Genomic DNA, 21336 nt, shown 5'->3' on the forward strand with positions numbered 1-21336 from the left:
AGATTACAAAAGTACGGAGGTCATGTTGGAGTTGTATAGAACCTTGGTGAGGCCACAGCTGGAGTACTGTGTGCAGTTCTGGTCACCACATTATAGGAAGGATATGATTGCACTGGAGGGGGTGCAGAGGAGATTCACCAGGGTGTTGCCTGGGATGAAAATTTAAGTTATGAAGCGAGGTTGAATAGACTTGGGTTGTTTTTGTTGGAGCAGAGAAGACTGAGGGACGACCTGATCGAGGTGTACAAGATTGAGAGGCATGGACAGGGTGGATAGGGAGCAGCTGTTCCCCTTAGTTGAAGGGTCAGTCACGAGGGGACACAAGTTCAAGGTGAGAGGCAGGAGGTTTAGGGGGGATGTGAGGAAAAACTTTTTTACCCAGAGGGTGGTGACAGTCTGGAATGCACCGCCTGGGAGGGTGGTGGAGGCGGGTTGCCTCACATCCTTTAAAAAGTACCTGGATGAGCACTTGGCACGTCATAACATTCAAGGCTATGGGCCAAGTGCTGGTAAATGGGATTGTGTAGGCACATCAGGTGTTTCTCATGTGTCGGTGCAAATTTGATGAGCCGAAGGGCTTTTTCTGCTCTATGCTTCTGTGATTTTTTTTACATATATCTTTTTTATTGTTTGATCTATCCTTTTTTATCCTTATCCCCAACCACCCTCCCCACAGGGCTATCTGTCACTTGTTTCTATGTTGTGCTTTCACAGAGCACTGACCCTTGTTTGGCTATTAACACATTTTGCTATCTTACCTTTATGCCACTATAATCACTTTCTTTAGTCTTTAACACTACCATCAACAATCCCTTTGCCTTGTGTCCATGACATCTTTGTCAATCTTGCTCCACCATGCACCCCCCCACCAACCAAACAGTATAATATCCATCACATTTCTACTCCCCTTTAACTCTGAAGAAGTCATACAGACTTGATACATTAACTCTGTTTCTCTCTCTGCAGATGCTGCCAGACCTGCTGAGTTTTTCCAGCATTTTCTGTTTTTATTTTAGATTTCTAGCATCCACAGTATTTTCCTTTTATTTTAATAAGAATTTTAAATTGGAGATATTGATGGATGGCAAGCCAGTGAGGCCAAGACTGATGAGCAAAGGAAACCTCATATGGGATAAAATACAGGAAGTTACAAATGAGTTGAATTTTACACAGGATGATTGGGAGGATTGAGGGCATCATATATAGGCATACATGAGGGTTTCAATGACAGATAGCCAAGGTAGGGCCAAAGACACAAGATGGATTGAAGGTGGAATTAGACCAATTGTCTGATAGAGTAAATAGGGAAGATTGAAGGTGCTTTTAAATAAAATTCAAAATTGTTTCATCCAGGGGTTAGGGATGGGTGGGGAGTCATTGGCAAGAGTATGGAATTTATGGCAATCAGTCCTAATATTCCCAATGTTTGGCTACCAGATAATGGCTCTCACAACACTGAGGCAGAGGCAGATTGAGAAAAGAGACAGAGATTTACTAAGAACACACTGCAGGATTGAACCAGTTCAACATGTCCAATGGTTGTGAATAGAGTCCTGGCTAGAATAAATGATGTTGAATGGATTGGGATAGTAGTCCTGATGAAATTCACCCGATGGCTCTCAGATTGAGAGCTGTGCTCTATGAGTCCTTTGGTCACATTCTGAACAGCTTTCTAGGGACTGGGATTCTTCCTATGGAGGTCTGTGTGATGTGTCAAAAGTCAGAACCAGAAAACTATAGGCCTATTTGCTTGACTTTGGTTATAAGCAAGTTATGGAAGAAATCATTCATCATACATTGTATAACCACCAGCGAAGAGGTTATTAAAGACACTCAGCATGTGGAAAAGAAGGTCATGCCTCAACATTCTGGCTGAAATTTTTGAGTACCCAGTAAATGTTTGACATGAAATGTAAATATACATTGTAAATACAACCTGTAATGGCAAGTGTGGTGAGGCATCTCCTGTACTGTATTGAAAGAAACTGATCTACATTGCACTTTATGTATTGTCAAATTTGAACTGTTACTTAATGTTATTTTACAAACTTTGTGAATAATGTATATTTTTTGGGGGAAAAAATCTATGTTGCTGGATGTAGGTAGACCAATTGAGACTGAATAATTTGAGTGGAATTTTCTGCTCTTGCCAGGGGCAGGCACATGCACTTAATTTGGCAGGGGGCAAAAAATCTGTTTCCTGACGGTGGGATATACTGCGCAAATTTTGTTCTCTCGACGTTCAAGGTGGGTTAGGTGGATGAAATTTCACGATGAACAATGTTGGGAACCCCAGTTCCATTCATTAATATCTTACACATGCTGATTAAAAGGCTACCTTGCTGGAATTAAGTTTGTCCTCCAAATTAATTCCCTCACCAACGATAGTTTAGAACATTCAGTTTTATGACTTTATATAAGTGGTATGCACCTGGCAAGCTTCCCTTCTTCCACGACTTTGAGGTCAGTAGATGTTGCTTTCTTCTCCTCAGGGACCTTGTACAACTTCACTTGCGTTTCATTAGCAAACACTGCGCCAAGGCTGGACACAGGATGCAGGCGAAAGCTGGAAGTAGGGAGTAGGGGGGAAAGGTGGAGTGAATACTGGAGAGGGGAGGAAGGATGGGAAGAGGGTCCTAGGAAGTTGGGAGAGAGTGTCTGAGGAAGGAGGGTGGAGTGTCTTAGAGGGCGGGGTCAGTGGTGCATGGTCAGTGGGGGGAGAACTCAGGGATAGGAGAAAACAGTCACAGTCACTGTCAGAGGGGGGAATGGGATGCAGTAAGATGGTAGGTCCAGGGTAAAAGTCTGGTAGGTGAAAGCCATGTGGGGGGGAGGAGGTGGGGAAGTGGGGGAGGGGGGGAGGGGTCAGGGAAGGGGACAAGACAGGTGGATTGGATGATGGTGGAGGAAAGGATTGGATGATGGAGGCTGGGCATAAGGATGCTAATGGGTGCTGACTCTGAGGGGAGAGAAGGCATGTAGAGGTGGATCATGATAGGGTCCAGGGTAAAGGGGAGGTTCAAAAGTGACAGAGGGAAGTGGAATGGTGATATTGTTTGGATCTATGGTGATGGAGGAAGTTGGTGTGTGACAGGAGGAGGGTCGAAGATGGTGGAGTGAGTTTGAAAGCTAATGCGCATCATTTTTCCAAACTGACCTTGGGCATGCAGTCAGTGAGATTCCTTGAGGTGAAAGGAGGGTCTTTTTGGATGGGCGGAGCACAAATGGCCGACTAAAAGGGCTCGCTAATAATTATGAGGCAACTGGATGTCAAAGATGCTTCACCTTTCTGTGGTGAAGGCTGCATTGCAGCAGGTTTGTTCCTGACTCATAGGTCTCATAACAGTGAGATCCAGACAAGGTCTGGAATTGCCATTCATTCTGTGCCATTTGTCATTGTCTTGTCAAAGGCAGGGGCAAAGAGAGGGAGGGAGGTGCAATGTCTCTAAGGAGCATAGCTGGTGGAGGGCAGCCAACTCACGATTCCAAACTTCCATCCTCCTGTGCGAATGGTCATGGCTGACAAGGGCTCATGCAGTTAGTCTTTCTATGCTGCCAAGGCAATGGTCTCTCTATAGAGCCTTGAAAATGGTGGAGACAAATGGACAAGTGTCCGAGTGAGAGTCCAAATTAAAACACAGAACATCAAAGGTGATAAACTCTGGATTATTGCTGAAAAAAGAGACAAGGTAATGAAGCTTTTTGTCTTGCACTCATGGGGACAAATGCAAGAATGTCAAGTTTCAAGGGGAGCAACAACTTATACCCCATGAAAACAGGGTGTTGATTAGTTGGCAAGTGAACTCTGGTTGGTCAAGATGTTGCCATGGAGAATGCATCAAGGAACTATTGTCCCCCATGTTTTTGTTAAATTCAAAAAAGGCGCAATGCCTGGACATGTTCCTTGCAATATAAATTGTTCCCTTTAAAATTTAGCATTCTTGCATGTGTCCGAATGAATGCAACATGGAAAGTTTTGACACCGTGTCTCTTTTTTCAGCAGTTGAGGGGAGACAATGGTGTAGTGGTAATGTCACTAGGCTAGTAATCCAGCGGCCTAAGGTAATGCTTTAGGGGCCACAGGTTCCAATCCCACCATGGCAGCTGGTGTAATTTAAATCCAATTGTAATAAATCTGGAATATAAAGCTAGTCTCAGTGATGGTAGCCATGAAGCTATCACTGATGTTGTAGAAACCCATCTGGTTCACTAATGCCACTTAGGGAAGGAAATCTGCCATCTTTACCTGGTCTGGCCTACATGTGACTCCAGGCCCACAGCAATGTAGTCAACCCTGAAATGGCCAAGCAAGCCATTCAGTTCAAGGACATTTAGAAATGGGCAACAAATGCTGACCTTGCCAGTGGCACCCACATCCCATGAAATAAAAGAATACTCAAGTTCTGTACTACCAAGCGGCTATCTCTGGATTGTTACCATGTGCCAATTGACGTAGGGTCAAGCAGATTAGAGAATTCAACTAAAGGGTGTATTGGGAAGAAGGGGTTCTGATTCATGGGGCCCTGGCACCTGGTACTCAGGAAAGGGAGAGCTGTCCTGTTGGGATGGACACTTCTTAAATCAGGCTGGATTTAGATGAGGGGAGATTTAGAAATCCAAAAAGAAAAATTGAAACAATAGAACAATGTAGCAATGTGGGAAAAGACAAACAGAGTGGGGCAGCAAGGAACAGAGAGTTTAACAGAAATTGTACATCAGTGAGTGAGGTCCATGTGGGAACAATAGTGAAAAAATGAAATGATCTCTTTATCTGAATGCACGATGCCTCTGCAATAAGATAGATGAACTAGTGGCAAAAATAGAGATAAATAGCTTAGGCCTAATCACCATTGCAGAAACATGGTGACCAAGGTTGGAAAATAAATATTCCAGGGTACACAACATTTTCGAAAAGACAGAGGGTTGTGGATGCCCCATTGTTGAATACACTTAAGGCTGAGATAGACAGAATTTTGGTCTTTCAGGGAATTATGGAATATGGGGAGTGGGCAGGAAAGTGGAGCTGAAGTCAGCCATGATCATATTGAATAGCAGAGCAGGCTTGACGTATGTCTACTCCCGCTCCTATCTCTTGCTTTCGTGTGTTCTTGTGTATACCTCTTAGCCTCGCTTTCCCCCCTTAAATCCTTTGACTCAAGTTTTGGTCACCCATCCTAATATGTCATGTGCAAGAACTAGGGGAAATGTGAGGAAGAACTTGTTTGTGCCAGTGGTAATGACCTTCAAGCTGCTGCAGACAGGCAGTCGACAGAAATAAACTTGCAGGGCTATTACAGGGAAGTGGTACTGGCTGGATTGCTTTTAAGAGATTTGGCATGCATTTAATGGGCTGAATGGCCTCCTTCTCTGTCATGATGACTATGATGATGACTATATGGTTGGGAGTCATATTTTATTTTATAATGCTCCTGTAAAGAATCTTGGGACATTTTATTGCCTTAACGGTGCGATATAAGTTGTTGCTGCTAATTCTATGATGGAAGGTCACCGGTCTGAAGCGTTAACTCTGTTCCTCCACAGATGCGGAGTATTTCCAGCGTTTTTTGTTTTTATTTATTCTAACTTATATCTTTGCCTTTTCCGTGGATGGTGTTTTATTATTTAAATTGTTCTGTCTCTCCGCGCACTTCAGCTTTCACTAGATCAGAAACTCGCCTTTGCCTACAGCTGGTCCGTCCTGCCACCCTGCCCGAACCTATCTTCCACCCTTGCACAATGCACTGCAAAGCAATGCAGACCAACAGGAGCAGGAGGAGCAGCGGCAGCAACAACCAGCCGGCCCGTCAATCAACCAGCTCAATGGGGGGGAAAGGGGGAGGCGGGGAGGGGTGGGAGGAACAGCCAATCGGCGCAGGTAGAAGGGCAGTTGCGCAATAATGGAGCTCCGGCCAGAGGCGGGAGGGGGGCGGAGCACGAGATCGGTGTCAGCTCCCCGTCAAACCTCAGCGTTGGCCAATCCGCAACCAGAACGGCTGGTAGGGGATAGCCAATGGGAGTGAGAGGAAGGCGGGATTTCCGACTCCCCTCCCCCTCTTCCCCCCCATGTTGATCTGGCGGCGTCTAGGAGAGCAGTGCTGCAGTGCAGCTGTTAGAGAGAGAGAGCGGGGAAGGAGGGAAAGGGGGTGGGGCTCTGAGTGACAGAAACAGCGTCTTTATAAACACAGGGGCGCCGTGAGGAGTGATGTGTGAGGCGGACAGGCGCCTGGAGGCCGTGCCCGGAGGGTGAGGAGAGACCGGTGCCATGGACCCAGCGACATGGACACAGGCAGTTCACAGGCCCGCAGCCTCCCCCTGCTCCTTACCTGCTGCAAATAACCCCGGCAGCTCAGCCTGACACCCCTCGGTCCCCCCAACACACACACACACACACACACAGACTGTCACTCCAGAGAGACTCCCTGGGTCCTTTTTTTGGGGGGGTGCTTGTCTATATTATTTAACCCCCCCCTTCCCCCTTCCCCCTCTGCTCCTCTACCCCCCTCCCCTCCCCTCCACCCATATACCCCAGCATTTAGGATGTTTGCAGTGAGGATTGTCACTGCTGACTACTACATGTCCAGCCCTGTCAAGGGTCTGGACGTTTGCTTTTCGGAATTCCGGGAGAGTGAGGTGACCAGGGTGCCCGTGGTTCGCATCTTCGGGCCGACACCTGCAGGTAAGGCTGGCCTGGTTTGAACTCCTGTGAAATGTTAGCCCGCAGTACTTCCCTGCTGAGGCTGCAAAGTGTGTGTTTGGCGGGGGGGCTGGCTCTGGTCTCCGATTGAGCGCTTGCCATTTTGTTAAGCCCTCACTTACAAGCACAGGCAGCCATGAAGCAAAGGGTTGTGTGTAACATATGGTGTGTGTGTGTATATATAATTGCATTTATTTATTTACATATATATGTATTCAAAATGCGCATGGCCACCCACAGTGGTGTACATTTAATGGTGCTACCCACCCGCAATGTGGGAGATTTTCATGTTGTCAGAGCCGTGCTCTCACGTTTTCACTAGCGGTTTGATTTCTGGTGCAAACTATTTAACGGTTTCAAGGAGGGAGAGAATCGCTTGAATGAGCTGTACTTGGCGGGGGAGGAGGGAAATGTAGAGGTCTTTTCATTAACTGTGAGGAGAAATCCCTTTCTGCCCCCGGGTCACTTTGTTTTAATTATCATACAGCTCCCTGTATTTAGTTGAACCGTTACAAACATTGTTGGGAGCAGAACAGGCCGTCTTAGTTACAAATGTGAAGCTCAAGAGATAATAAAAACCGGGGTTGGGTAGTCATGTTCTCTCTCGCAATAACAAAAAAAATGAGGTGTGGTTTTGTTAACATACTTATTGTTATCTTCCATGCACAGCATTTAAATAATTTTTATTTGCATTCTGTAATAAGTGTTGAGTTTAGTCGCCATGTTTACTGTAGAGTATCTTGCATATCGTTTTACTGGTCGAAGCCTTCCTTCTATGTTAAATATGGATCTGCTGTTGTAGGATGTCAGTTGTATGTTTACTGCTAATGGATTGAGGTGATAATTCTCCCCGCATGCTGTTGGAACATGTTCGATCATATTTTATCAACATGCAAATTTTTTTCCTTGAGGATCCTAACGAGGGGCAGTGATTCCTCCTCCTAGTGGAGAGACATTGAAGATTGGAATAACTTCCTGAAATCTGTAGATTAGCACCCTGCTTTGATCTGGACATTTTTGCTTTCACAGTGTGCATTGGACTTGAAAAAATGTTTGCAGCAAAATGTCTTTATCACAATCTTAAAGTCTACCTTGTTGTTAAGTTGAAGTTTCAATTATAAAATTCGCAGCCGCTATTTAATAACTACATTGTATTCAGTTAATGAAAGTAAATCTTTGGGATCTTATCCCTTCTCTAAAGAACTTTTAATTATGCTGAGCTTCACCATTATTGAATGTCAATATTTAGGGCACAAATTAAGTGTGTGCAGTATGAGATTACATTATGTTTAGTGCATTTGTGCAAATTTCCTAATGCAGATGGTGTGAAAATGTGGAATCTCAACTTTGTTTCCTGACTCTAAACTAAGCTAAGTGGAAGTAGGGTTTGGAGGTAACTTGGACTTTTCATCAGCTTTAATATCTCGCTCTTACAGACTTAGTTGCTTTAATGTAACGTCACAACATTAACCTGCAAGCAGATCTTAGGCAGGGTCTTTACAGGTTACGCCGTGTCCTGAATGCCATGCTGTTACCATAAATCCCAGTGTATAAATTGACCTCTAAAGCCTCAAAAGCCCCCCAGAAACAGAGGTTGACTTACATGCTCAGTATAAAAGTAAACTGCTGGTGTGGGTGGTTGCTATTTTGAAAAGTCATTAGCACCAACGCAAAGAGTGGGCGTGCCTTAAACTCCCGTGCATTTTCATGACGCAGCATATCGCCTGCTTGATACCTTGCGCCCAGTTATAAAGTGCTGGTAAGTAAAACATGCATTTGTGGGGTGAAAAATTGTTTCCGACTACCAATATTAGTATAGCGAGTTGTGGCTAAAAAAGGCGCCCCCCTTTTTTTTAGCCACAACTTATCTACTGAGTATATGCAAAAACATAATTTTTGGGGCCCTATTATACACTAGGTCAACTTGTATGTTGCAATGTAATTGAGTCTGTTGTGAAATTTTGTTCTGAATATTTTGAAACTGGCAGCTAATAATTGGTTGCATTGTGCTGTCCATAAGTGACAGTGTGGCTGAAGACTTCAGGATGAGTTGTAGAAATAACGTTTTTTCTTACCTTTTCCAAGAAATGGAATTTTGCCCTTATCCAATCTAAGCTCACAACCCGTGTATCTTTCTGCACTGTGAACTATTTTTATGGACTTCTGCACGATGCCTGTTCAGTTGTGGCTGGCGGGGAGGAGGCGTGACGCAAGTTGAATTGTGAATGTGTTCAGTCGATGTCTCTTGAAATAGAGAAAACCTTGCAAATATCATTCAGTAACTGCAACCTGACTGACTAAACTCAGGTGTGATGTGATTTGGGTGCCTGGAATCAATCAATTGAATTTTCTGCTCGCATTACATTATTATTAGAGGTGTTGCAGAATTTTAACCCTGCGTATTTTGTCCTGGTTTTATTTTTGTTTTTAAAAAACCACCAGATAGGATTAAGGAGTGTGTTCTTCACACAGGCTTTCCTTTGCCTAATTATAGAACTCCATCGCTTCCCTATCTTTGTAAATTTAGTTTTTGTTTATATATTCTCCCGCCTTCCCCTAATTTTCATTTTGCTCCTAAATGTTGTGACTAAGGAAATGGTTTCCTGGGCATTGACTCTGACACTTTACCAGACAGTGTATACATGTGGTTGAGAGTTTGTGTAATGTTGGTGAAGAAGCAGAGATCATGTCAACCTGCAAGACAAAGTTAGATAGATTAGTATCTAAGGGATGTATGGAGACTGTGCGTGTATACAGGATAAACACATCTTGGGTCATGGTTCCTGTTTCTGTATTGTAATTTCTTTGCAATTTTCAATTCTTTGAGTCTTGGCAATAAGCACCTAACCCATATCCTCACCCACCGCTTGTGCAAGTTTCCAGCAAAGGTCATGAGAGTTGCCTTTTTCTCATTGACTGTTTTTCTTTTTTAGCTTGTGAGCACTGAGGCCAGTTGTGGTTCCCTATTGCTGCCATGTTCCTGGGATCAATTGGATTTGAGACACTCCTGGACTTTCCTAATATATGTTTTCAACAGCAGATCACATGTATGGAATGGCACGTTTCATGGCATAAGAACACTTAACCAGGGATAGCTATGGATAAATGGTTACATAGTGGAACAGTAAGTTCCAGACAGCTCTTTTCCAACATTTATTCTTTTTTTTTTGCAAAAATATACTTTATTCATAAATCTTCAAAAACATTTTGAACCATTTCAAATCACCATTACAAAAATACAAGCAGGTTCAACTTTTACAACATGAATCACAAGGTGTATCAGAACAAACAATGAATATTTCAATCATTGGCAGACATTCATTTTAATCTGTACAGCCTGAGGGGCTCTTTACAGTTCCCAGCCCCCCAGTGCACTGTGGCAGAAAAGTCTTAGGCAGCGACCCTTCCCCATTGCGCCTTTGCGGCGGCTGCCCCAAGCTTAACTGTGTCCCTCAGCACGTAGTCCTGGACTTTGGAAAGTGCTAGTCTGCAACACTCGGTCGGGGACAACTCTTTGCGCTGGAAAACCAACAAGTTTCGGGCAGACCGAAGAGCGTCTTTCACCGAGTTGATGATCCTCCAGCTGCAGTTGATGTTTGTCTCGGTGTGTGCCCCTGGGAACAACCCGTAGAGCACAAAGTCCTCTGTCACAGAACTGTTCGGGATGAATCTCGACAGCAACCACTGCATCTCTCTCCAGACCTTCTTTGCAAAGACACAATCTACAAGGAGGTGAACAACGGTCTCTTCCCCACCACAGCCACCTCGAGGGCAACGTGCAGAGGGGGTGAGACTCCTGGCATGTAGGAAGGATCTTACAGGGAGGGCCTTTCTCACCACCAGCCAAGCTACATCTTGGTGTTTGTTGGAAAGTTCTGGTGATGAGGCATTCTGCCAAATGATTTTGTCAGTCTGCTCAGGGAACCATCCCACAGGATCCACCCCCTCCTTTTCCCTCAGGGCCTTTAAGACGTTACGTGCCGACCACTGCCTGATGGACTTGTGGTCGAAGGTGTTTCTCTGCATAAATTTTCCCACGAGGGACAGGTGGTACGGCACGGTCCAACTACTTGGAGCGTTCCGCGGCATCGTGGCCAGACCCATCCTTCGCAACACCGGGGACAGGTAGAACCTCAGCATGTAGTGACACTTGGTGTTTGCATGCTAAGGGTCTACGCACCGCTTGATGCAGCCGCACGCAAAGGTGGCCATCAGTATGAGGGCGATGTTGGGCACGTTTTTTCCCCCTTTATCTAGAGGCTTGTACATCGCGTCCCTGCGGACACGATCCATTTTCGACCTCCAGATAAAGCGGAAGATGGCTTGGGTGATCGCCACCACACGAGTGTGGAATGGGCCAGACCTGCGCCACGTACAGCAACAGCGAGAGTGCCTCACACCTGATGACCAGGTTCTTACCGGCAATGGAGAGGGAGCGTCGCTCCCAAATGCCCAGTTTCCTTTTCACCATAGACACTCGCTCCTTCCAGTTTCTAACGTGTGCCCTGGTCCCTCCGAACCAACATTTATTCGTTGTGCGAAAATTGCTTCCTCAAAAAAGAAAGACTTGCATTTATGAAGAGCGTTTCATGACCATGGGATATCTCAAAGCGCCTTACAGTCAATGAAGTACTTTTGACGCGTAATCACTGTTGTAATGTAGGAAATGCTGTAGCCAATTTGCACCCATCAAGATCCCACAATCAGCAATATAATAATGACCAGATAATCCTGTTTTTTTTTTGTGTGATGTTGATTGAGGGATGAATATTACCAGGGATAACTCCTTGCTCTTTGAAATGGTACACCTGCTTAGGCAGATAGGGCCTTGGTTTAACATCTCTTCTGAAAGATGACACCTCTGACAGTGCAGTGCTCTTTTAATACTACACAGGAGTCGACCTTGATTTATGTGCTTAAGCCCTGGACTGGGACTTGAACCTGGGGCCTTGTGACTCAGAGGCAGGAGTTGCTACCAAGTGAACTGTGGCTGATGCACTCTGACGACATGCTGTGATTAGACAACAACTGAATCCATCCCAATATCACGACCACAAAACCTTTGCTGCTTTGAATTTGGTTCAGCCCCTCTACCACTTTACCCTTGCCATATGACTTCCTGTATGTATTAAAACCCTATTTCGTTTCAAGCCTTTCTTCCCCCACACCAGGCTTGCAATCCACCTCTCGCTCATTCAGTCCCATTCCCACTGAACTCCTTGCCACCTAACTTCCCCTTCTGGACCCCCAAGCTAACTGACGTTGTGTTTCTCCCTCAGATTCTGTCCCTCCAACCTTTTCATGAGGGAGGACATTCATACCAAGTCTGCGCTGGGCTTTTTGCAAAAGCTGTTATTAGTCCCACACATCTGCTGTTTCCCAGTAGCCCTTTAATTTTTCCCCTTCAAGTATTGTCCATTCTTTTTTTTAAAAAAAAAAAGCTCTTGCCTCTCTGTCCATGAAAACTGTCACCTCATCTCCAACCTACCTGTCCTCTTCAAAATAAACCTCTGAACAGCGTTATCAAGTCTGATCTAATGCAGATACCTTCTTGGATTCAGTGGCATCAGTCACTTCTGATTGTGCTGGGATTGACTTGCACTACCAATGTCTACTTAAATGATAGCATAACTCAGGGTTATAACAAAGTGAGCCATTGTGATCTGAATTGTATATCAGTGTCTTACTTGCTTCCTGCCACCACTTCTCCCACCAAGTGCCTTTCCAAAGGTTTCAGAGGCAGATGAGAAAACATTTTGTACGATGAGGTCAGAAATTATGAAGCTGCTTTTACAGTTAGTAAAAACTTACATAATACTGCAACTGTTTATTTATTTAGTGTTTACATAGTCAGTGGTGTGATGGAGTTCTTTAAACCCATCTTCAAGTTTAGCCAGCAGACACCCCTTGACAATGTGAGTCACTGTTTGGCCTGCATCACAGCTGCAGCCTGGATGGTCTTGGCAACCCCACTGATGCTGGGTAGCTGCATGGAGGCCTTGGCCAGTCCCAAAGCAGTTTGAAAGGGCTCACTGTTGCGTGGAAGACCAAAGCCGGGTAGACAAGCAGTGGGCTCTACGATGAGAGAGTGCTCTCTGGTGGACGTTTTCTTCTGCCACTCTCCTGGTATAGGCCCTCACCTGTTTAGCACAACTGGTTGAGGAGGTCACTGAATAAGGGCAGGCTTGGGATGCAATATACATTCTCCAGTAACTTTCCTGTTGCAATTTCCTTTGAAGCGGGTTGGTGGGCCAGTGTTGCTCAGGACTTGGAGCTAGGGGAGGTGTGTTGGTCAGGAGTCTCTGTGATGATGTGCATTGTTGAGTTGCACATTGATAAGTTTGGTGTGGGCAGTTTGGTACCATACTGGGGCTCAGTAATCTGCAGCCGAGGTGGCAAGAGCGAGATGTGATGGCAAGAGCAGAGCTCCTTAAGGCCTGTGATCCCCATGAGATACCAGGAAGTTTACTGAGGAGGCATTTGTAGGTTTTAGTTGTTTCTTCTCTTAATGAGATGCTGCCTGTATGTGAAGGCTCTGTTGAGGGCAATGCCTAGATAAAATCCTAGAAATGGTACAAAAAGAAGTCACTTGGTCCATCATGTATGCGCCAGCTGAAAAACGAACCACCCAGCCTAATCCTACTTTCCAGCATTTGGTCGTGGGCCCTGCAGTTTACTGCATTTGAGGTGCATATCCAGACACCTTTTTAAATGAATTGAGGATTTCTGCCTCTGCTACCCTTTCAGGCATTGAGTTCCAGATCCCCACAACACTCTGGATGAAAAATGTTTTCCTCATCTCCCCACTAATCTTTCCAGTGATCACCTTAAATCTATGCCCCCTATACACTGACCTCTCTGCTAAAGTAGATAGGCCCTTCCTACTCACTCTATCCAGGCCCCTCAATTTTGTCCATCTCAATGAAATCTCCCCTCAGCCTCCTCTGTTCCAAGGAGAACAACCCCAGCCTAGCTAATCTTTCCTCAAAGCCGCAATTTTCCAGTCCTAGCAACATCCTTGTAAATCTCCTCTGTACCCTCTCTAGTGCAGTTACATCCTTTCTGTATTGAGGTGACCGGAGCTGCACATAGTACTCAAGCTGTGGCCTAACTAATGTTTTATACAGTTCCTGCATAACCTCCCTCCTCTTATATTCTATACCTTGACTAATAAAGGAGAGGGTTCCATATGCCACCATAACCACCCTATCGACCTGTCCTGCTACCTTCAGGGATCTGTGGATGTTCACTCCCAAGGTCCCTCAATCCTTCTATACCTCTCCATTTACTCTTATTTATTGTGCATTCCTTTGCCTTATTTGAGTTCCCCAATGCATCACCTCACACTTCACTGGGTTGAATTCCATTTGCCACTTTTCTGCCTACCTGACCAGTTCATTGATACCTTCCTGTAGTCTACAGCTATCCTGCTCTCTATCAACCACGGGGCCAATTTTTGTGTTGTTGGCAAACTTCTTTATCATTTGCCCTACATTTACATTCAAATTATTAATGTATACTACAAAAAAGGGAGGGGACCTAATACTGAGCCCTGCAGAAATCCACTGGAAACACCTTCCAGCCACAAGAACATCCATCAACAATTACCCTTTGTTTCCCCCCACTGAGCCAATTTTGTATCCAGCTTGCTACATTCCCCTGGATCCCACAGGATTTTATTTTTTTTAACCAGGCTGCCGTGTGGGACCTTGTCAAAAGCCTGCACTACCCTCTTCAATCCTCCTTGTTACTTGCTCAAAAAATTCAAACAAATTGATCAGACATGACCTTCACTTAACAAATCCATGCTGACTGCCTTTGATTAATCCGTGCCTTTCTAAGTGACAGTGAAAGTCCTGGCTTGAGTTAAGACTTCTGCCTCAATTGGGAAGGAAGTCACTCCAAGAATTGATTCCAATAATTTGTACACTACTGAGGTCAGACCAACTGGCCTGTAACTATTGTCTATCCTTCGCTCCCTTTTTAAACAAACGTACAATGTTAGCAGACCTCCAATCATCTGGCACCTCACCTGTATCCAGTGAGAATTGGGAGATGATGGTTAGACCTTCTGCAGTTTCCTCCCTGGCTTCTTTTAACAGCCTGTGGTATATTTCATCTGGCTCTGGTGATTTATCCACTTTCAAGGATGCCAATCCCCTTAATACTTCCTCTCTCCCCATGTTTATCACATCAATACTTCACACTCCTCCTCCTCAACTGCAGTGTCTGCATTGTTCCCCCTATTTTGTGAAGGCAGGTGCAAACTATTCATTAAAAACCATATCCATATCCTCCGCCTCCACACATAAGTTGCCTTTTGGTTTTTTATGGGCCCTACTCTTTCCTTAGTTATCCTCTTACTCTTAATGTATTGATAAAACATCTTTGGCAAGCAAAATCAAGGAGAACCTAACATTCTTTCATGCCCTCTCTTTTTTGCTTGCCTAATTTCCTTTTTGATTTCACCCATCCTCTTTCTATACTCTCGGCTTTCTGTAGCATTGAGTTCTTGGTGTCTGACATTAGCTTTCCTTTTCTCCCTTATCTTACCCTTGTACCTGTACCTGTAACTGCATCTGCATCGGTATCTAAAGTGCTGTAACCTGCAAGACTACAGACCAGGTGCTGGAAAATGGGATTAAAATGAGTGGCTAGTTCCTCCTTTCATTTTTTGGCCAGAGCCGTCATGACTGGCTGAATGGCCTCTTTCTACACCATAACTTTTCTATGGTTCTATGATCTTTCCAAATCCTTTGTGTGGGGAAAATGATGTTAGCTTGTATGTCAATGCAGTCATTCGTAAAGGTGTCAAATTCCACTCCTACCAGCGCACCAGTACAACTAATCAGAATCGCAAACAATATTGTTTGTGTCTGCGACAGTGTTTGGTTATCACTTCTCGATCTCTGCAGACCTTGACATGTTCTTGGACACTGTCGTTCCCCAACACATTTCTCCATTGCCCAACTCATTCAGAATGCCCTTTTATTAGTTCATGGGATTTAAGCAGCTCTGGCAAGGCCAGCATTTGTTACCCATTCCTAATTGCCTTTGAGCAGCTGATGGTAATCCACCTTCTTGTACACCCACAGTGCTGTGAGGGAGGGCCTTCTAGTATTTTGACCCAGCAACACCAATGAAGAACAGCAATTACAATTTCAAGTCAGGGTAGTGCGTGGCTTGGAGGAGAACTTGCAGGTGGTCGTGTTCCCATGCAGCCTTTGTCCTTCTAGATGGTATAAGATGCAGGTTTGGAAGGTGCTGTTGAAAGGAGCCTTGGCGATTTGCTGCAGTGCATTTTGTACATGATGTACATAATGCCACTGTGCACCAGTGGTGGAGGAAGTGAATATTTAAGGTGGTGGATCGGGTGCCAGTCAAGTGAGCTGCTTTGTCCTGGACGGTTTCAAGCTTCTTGAATGTTGTGGGAGCTGCACTCATCCTAGCAAGTGAGGAGTATTCCCTCACACTCCTGACTTGTGCCTTGTAGATGGTGGACAGGCTTTGGGGGGAGTCAGGAGGTTAGTTACTCGTCGCAGAATTCCTAGCCTCTGATCTGCCCTTATAGCCACAGTATTTATATGGCTAGTTCAGTTTCTAGTCAATGGTAACCCCCAGGATGTTGATAATGGGGGATTCAGTGATGGTAATACCTTTGAACATCAAGGAGTGATGGTTAGATTCTCTCTTGTTGGAGATGTTCATTGCCTGGCACTGTGTGATGCGACTGTTACTTGTCACTTGTCAGTCCAAGGCAGGATATTGTCCAGGCCTTGCTGTGTTTGGACATGGACTGCTTCAGCATTTGAAGAGTTGCAAATGGTGCTGAACATTGAGCAGTCATCTGTGAACATCCCCACTTCTGACCTTATGATGGAAGGTCATTGATGAAGCAGCTGAAGATGGTTGGGCTGAGGACACTACCCTGAGGAACTCCTGCAGTGATGTCCTGGAGCTGAGATGACTGACCTCTGACAACCACAACCATCTTCCTTTGTGCTAGGTATGACTCCAACAAGGGGAGAGTTTTCCCCCTGATTCCCATTGCACTGTTGATGACCCCTTCCATTACTTTACTGATGATCGCGAATAGACTGATGGGGCGGTAATTAGCTGGGTTGGATTTGTCCTGCTTTTTGTGTAGAGGACATACCTGGGCAATTTTCTACATAGCCAGGTAGATGTCAGTGTTGTAGCTGTTCGGGAACAGCTTGGCTGGGGGCGCGACAAGTTCTGGAGCACAAGTCTTCAGTACTGTTCCCGGAATATTGTTGGGGCCCATAGCCTTTGCACTATCCAGTGCTTCCAGCTGTTTCTTGATATCGTGTGGAATGAATCATATTGGCTGAGGTCTGACATCTATGATGCTGGGACCTCCGGAAGAGACCAAGATGAATCATCCACTTGGCACTTCCGGCTGAAGATTGTAGCAACTGCTTCTGCCTTATCTTTTACATTGATATCCTGGGCTCCCCCATCATTGAGGATGGAGATATATGTGGAGCCTCCTCCTCCTCCCAGTGAGTTGATTAATTGTTCACCATATTCACGACAGGATGTGGCAGAGCTTAGACCTCATCTGTTGGTTGTGAGATTGCTTAACTCTGTCTATACTGCTGCTTATGGTGTTTGGCATGCAAGTAGACCTGTATTATAGCTTCACCAGCTTGATACCTCACCAGGGTTGATACTCTGGCTTGATCGTAATGGTAGAGTGGGAGATATGCCAGGCATGAGGTTACAGATTATATTTTTTGTACAGTTCTGTTGCTGATGGCCCACAGCGCCTCATGAATGCCCAGTCTTGATTTGCTAGATCTGTTTGAAATCTATCCCATTTAGCACGGTGGTAGTGCCACACAACATGATGGAGGGTATCCTCGCTATGAAGGTGGGACTTTGTCTCCACAACAACTGTGCAGTGGTCAGTCCTGTCATGAACAGATGCATCTGCGGCAGGCAGGTTAGTGAGGATGAGATCAAGTATGTTTTTCCTTCTTGGTTCCCTCACCACCTGCCGCGGACTCAGTCTAGCAGCTATGTTCTTTAGGGTAAAAGCAAAATACTGGGGATGCTGGAAATCTGAAACAAAAACAAAAATAGCTGGAAAAGCTCAGTAGGTCTGGCAGCATCTGTGGAGAGGAAGACAGAGTTAACGTTTCGAGTCCGTATGACTCTTCATCAGAACTAAAGAGAAAAAGAAATGTGAAATATAAGCTGTTTAAGGGGGGTGGGACAGGTGGACTTGGTTAGAGGGCCAATGATAGGTGGAGACAAAGGAGAGATTGCCAAAGATGTCATAGACAAAAAGGTCAAAGGGGTGTTAATGGTGGTGGTATTAGCTAAAGTTTGCACTAATGTTGACATTAAGGGTAGAAAGCAGGATGAGCCAGTGACAGCCCTAGTGGGAGTGGGATGGGGGGACGGGATCGAAAAAGGCAGAGATAAAATGTCCTTTAGGACTTGGCCAACTTGTTCAGCACTGGTGCCACTGAGCCATTCTTGGTGATGGACATTGTGGACCCCCACCCAGAGTACATCCTGCGCCCTTGCTGCCCTCAGTGCTTCCCCCAACTGGTGTTCAACATGGAGGAGTACTGATTCATCAGCTGAGGGAGGACGGTACATGATAATCAGCAGGAGACTTCCTTGTCCATGTTTGACCTGATGCCATGTGACTTCATGGGACCCGGTGTCGATGTTGAGGACTCCCAGGGCAACTCCATCCCGACTGTATACCCAGTGCCGCCACCTCTGCTGGGTCTGTCCTGCCGGCGGGACAGGACATACCCAAGGAAGGTGATGGTGGTGTCTGGGACATTATCTGTAAGGTATGATTCTATGAGGATGACTATGTCAGGCTGTTGCTTGACTAGTCTGTGAGACAGCTCCCCCAATTTTGCCACTAGCCCCCAGATGTTAGTAAGGAGGACTTCTCAGGGCCGACAGGGCTGACTTTGCTGTTGTCGTTTCTGGGGTGTAGGTCAATACCAGGTGGTCTGTCCGCTTTCTATCATTTTTTGTGACTTTGTAGCAGTTTAATACAACTAAGTGGTTTGCTAGGCCATTTCGGAGGGCATTTAAGAGTCAACCATATTGCTGTGTGTTTGGAGTCACATATAGGCCAGACCAGGTAAGGCCCAGTTTTGAGCTGCTAGATCAGTTCTGAATCTATCCCATTTAGCATGGTGGTAGTGCCACACTGCATGATGGAGGAATTTTCCATTCACAAGGACTATGTGGTGGTAAGTCCTATTCGTACTGTCACGGACAGGCGCATCTGCAACAGGTAGATTAGTGAGAATGAGGTTTCTTCTTGGTGTTCTCAACATTTGCTTCTGGTCAAACCTGGTAGGTATGCCCCTTAGGGCTTGGTCAGTATTGGTGCTACGGAACCACTCTTAGGGATAGGCATTGATATCCCCCACCCAGAGTACTTTCTGTGCCCTTGCCGCTCTCAGTGCTTCTCCCAAGTGGTGGCCAACCTGGAGTACTGATTCAGCTGAGGGAGGGCAGAATGTGGTAACCAGCAGGAGGTATCCTTTCCCATGTTTGATCTGATGCCATGAGACTTTATGGAGTTCAGAGTCGATGTTCAGGGCTCCCAGGGCTGCTCCCTCATACAAAAGCAAATTACTGCGGATGCTGGAAATCTGAAATTCAGATAGAAAATGCTGGAAATACGCAGCAGATCAGGCAACACCTGTGTGGGGAGAGAGTTAATGTTTCAGATCCGTGTCCTTTTCATCAGATCAGTTTTGATGAAAGCTCACAGACCTGAAATATTAGCTCTCTTTCTCCCTCCAGAGCCGCTGCCTGACTCGCCTCTAGTCATGGCGTCTCACCTTGCCCGTGTGTCATCAGCTTGGCATTCAGAATCCATCCCTGACTGACTCTTCCTCATCCACATTCTTCATCCTCTTCACAAAGTTTTCTGCAGTTGAAGAGTCAGTATCCAGCAACACCACCAGCAATTCCTTTCCAAGCCACTCACCATTCTGACTTTGAGATATATCTCCATTCCTTTACTGTCGCTGGGTCAAAATCCTGGAACTCCCTTCCTAACAACACTGTGGGTACACCTACACCAATGGGCTGCAGCGGTTCAAGAAGGCAGCTCACCACCTTCTTAAGGGCAACTAAGGGTGGGCAATAAATGCTGGCCCAGCCAGCAAAGTCCACATAACGTGAATGATGTTTTAAATAAGCGTGCTGATGCCAACCAGTTCTAAATTTCCACCACCTCTCTTGATTGCTATACGGCTTCTATAGTGTCAGACTTTGTTCGTCTGACATCCAATCTTGTATGAGCTGCAGGCTACAGCTAAATGTTGGTAGGACAATTCCCATTGTCTTGACCACCTCCTGTACCCTCACTGCCATCAACTCCATTCTTTTCCTGTGTCGCTGAACCAGACTCTGCAACTTCTGCATTCTATCCAACCTGGAGCTGAGCATCTGATTCCCTATCAAAGACTGCCTACTCACATCTCGAACGCTTCCTGCTTGCACCATTACCATGCCCCATTTTCTGCAGAAACCTTAATCCATTCTGTGTCGCCTTCGGAAGCACTTAAGTGTTCAAATGATGGCTTTCTGTTCTCCACCTCCCACAAATTTCAGCTCTGAGCCTGACCCAGTGTTTTTACATGGGTACATGATGTCCTGGGCATCTCTCCAATGCTCGAAATCCATAACTATGGCATTAATATGTTGCTGAATTTGAACTAAAAGCCTCTTGGAATTTTCAAATATGCTTCCAGATATTCCTATTTGTGAAAAGAAAGTATTTTTAAACTCAGTCCAGCCCATTGTTTTGTGCCACGTTCATACAATAGTTACGGCATGTTTCTGTCTGTCTTTGTCTTTCCCTTTCTTAGGATTCATGTCTGATCTGACGTCCAAATAGCTGACATTGAGATGTGGTTAATCTGTTTTTTTATATAGCGCCTTTAATGTACTGAAACATCCCGAGATACTTTGCAGGAGTATTATCAAACAAAGTATGAAACTGAGCCAGGAGATATTAGTTTAGATAATCAAAATCTTGGTCAAAGAGGTAGCATTAAGGAATGTCTTAAAGGAAGAGAGTGAGTGAGAGAGAGAGAGAGATGGAGTGGTTTGTGGAGGGAGTTCCAAAACTCACCTGGCAATTGAAGGCGCAGCTACCAGTAACGAAGTGATTAAAATTGGGAATGCTTAAGCCGGAATTGGAGTAATAGCTTGACGTCATACTGAGCAAGTCAAACCATAACAATGTTCTGGGCTCCTCCATCAGCATCCCTGGCTATATTGTATCCAATCTACAGGACAGTTCCACAAGTGGTGTACAGTTGGGAGGGAATAGATCTGTGAGACCACAACAGTGACTCCAGACCAACCTGTTGCTCTCGGCTGATGAATCAGTGCTTTTCTATGTTGAACACCACTTGGCAGGAGCGCTGAGGGTGGCAAGGACGCAGAATATACTTTGGTTGGGGACTTCAATGACCATTATTGAGTAGCTCAGTAGCACCACTGCTGACCAACTGGCCAAATTCTGAAGGACTGGACTTGGGCCTTCAGGTGGTGAGAGAACCAACAAGAGGGGAAAACCTACCTGATTTTGCCCTTGCCAGTCTACCTGTTGCAGATGCATC

At 45.4% G+C, this 21336-nt stretch overlaps 1 protein-coding gene across 5 annotated transcripts in view; it reads left to right on the top strand.

Moving 5' to 3' along the window:
- The first annotated feature begins 6476 nt into the window (after positions 1 to 6476).
- rev3l (REV3 like, DNA directed polymerase zeta catalytic subunit) overlaps positions 6477 to 21336 on the top strand; it is a 221247-nt gene continuing 206387 nt past the window's right edge. For 2 of the 5 annotated variants that reach the window (XM_041187885.1, XM_041187886.1), the window contains exon 1: positions 6477 to 6676. In XM_041187885.1, the coding sequence (XP_041043819.1) occupies positions 6538 to 6676 (139 nt within the window). In that variant the 5' untranslated portion in view covers positions 6477 to 6537. Of the gene's footprint in view, positions 6677 to 8400; positions 8454 to 21336 lie in introns of those variants that run through there. The other 3 variants (XM_041187888.1, XM_041187890.1, XM_041187889.1) reach the window with 2 other exon arrangements.

The sequence above is a fragment of the Carcharodon carcharias genome, chromosome 5 (assembly GCF_017639515.1).
Source record: "Carcharodon carcharias isolate sCarCar2 chromosome 5, sCarCar2.pri, whole genome shotgun sequence".
Taxonomy (NCBI): Eukaryota; Metazoa; Chordata; class Chondrichthyes; order Lamniformes; family Lamnidae; genus Carcharodon; species Carcharodon carcharias.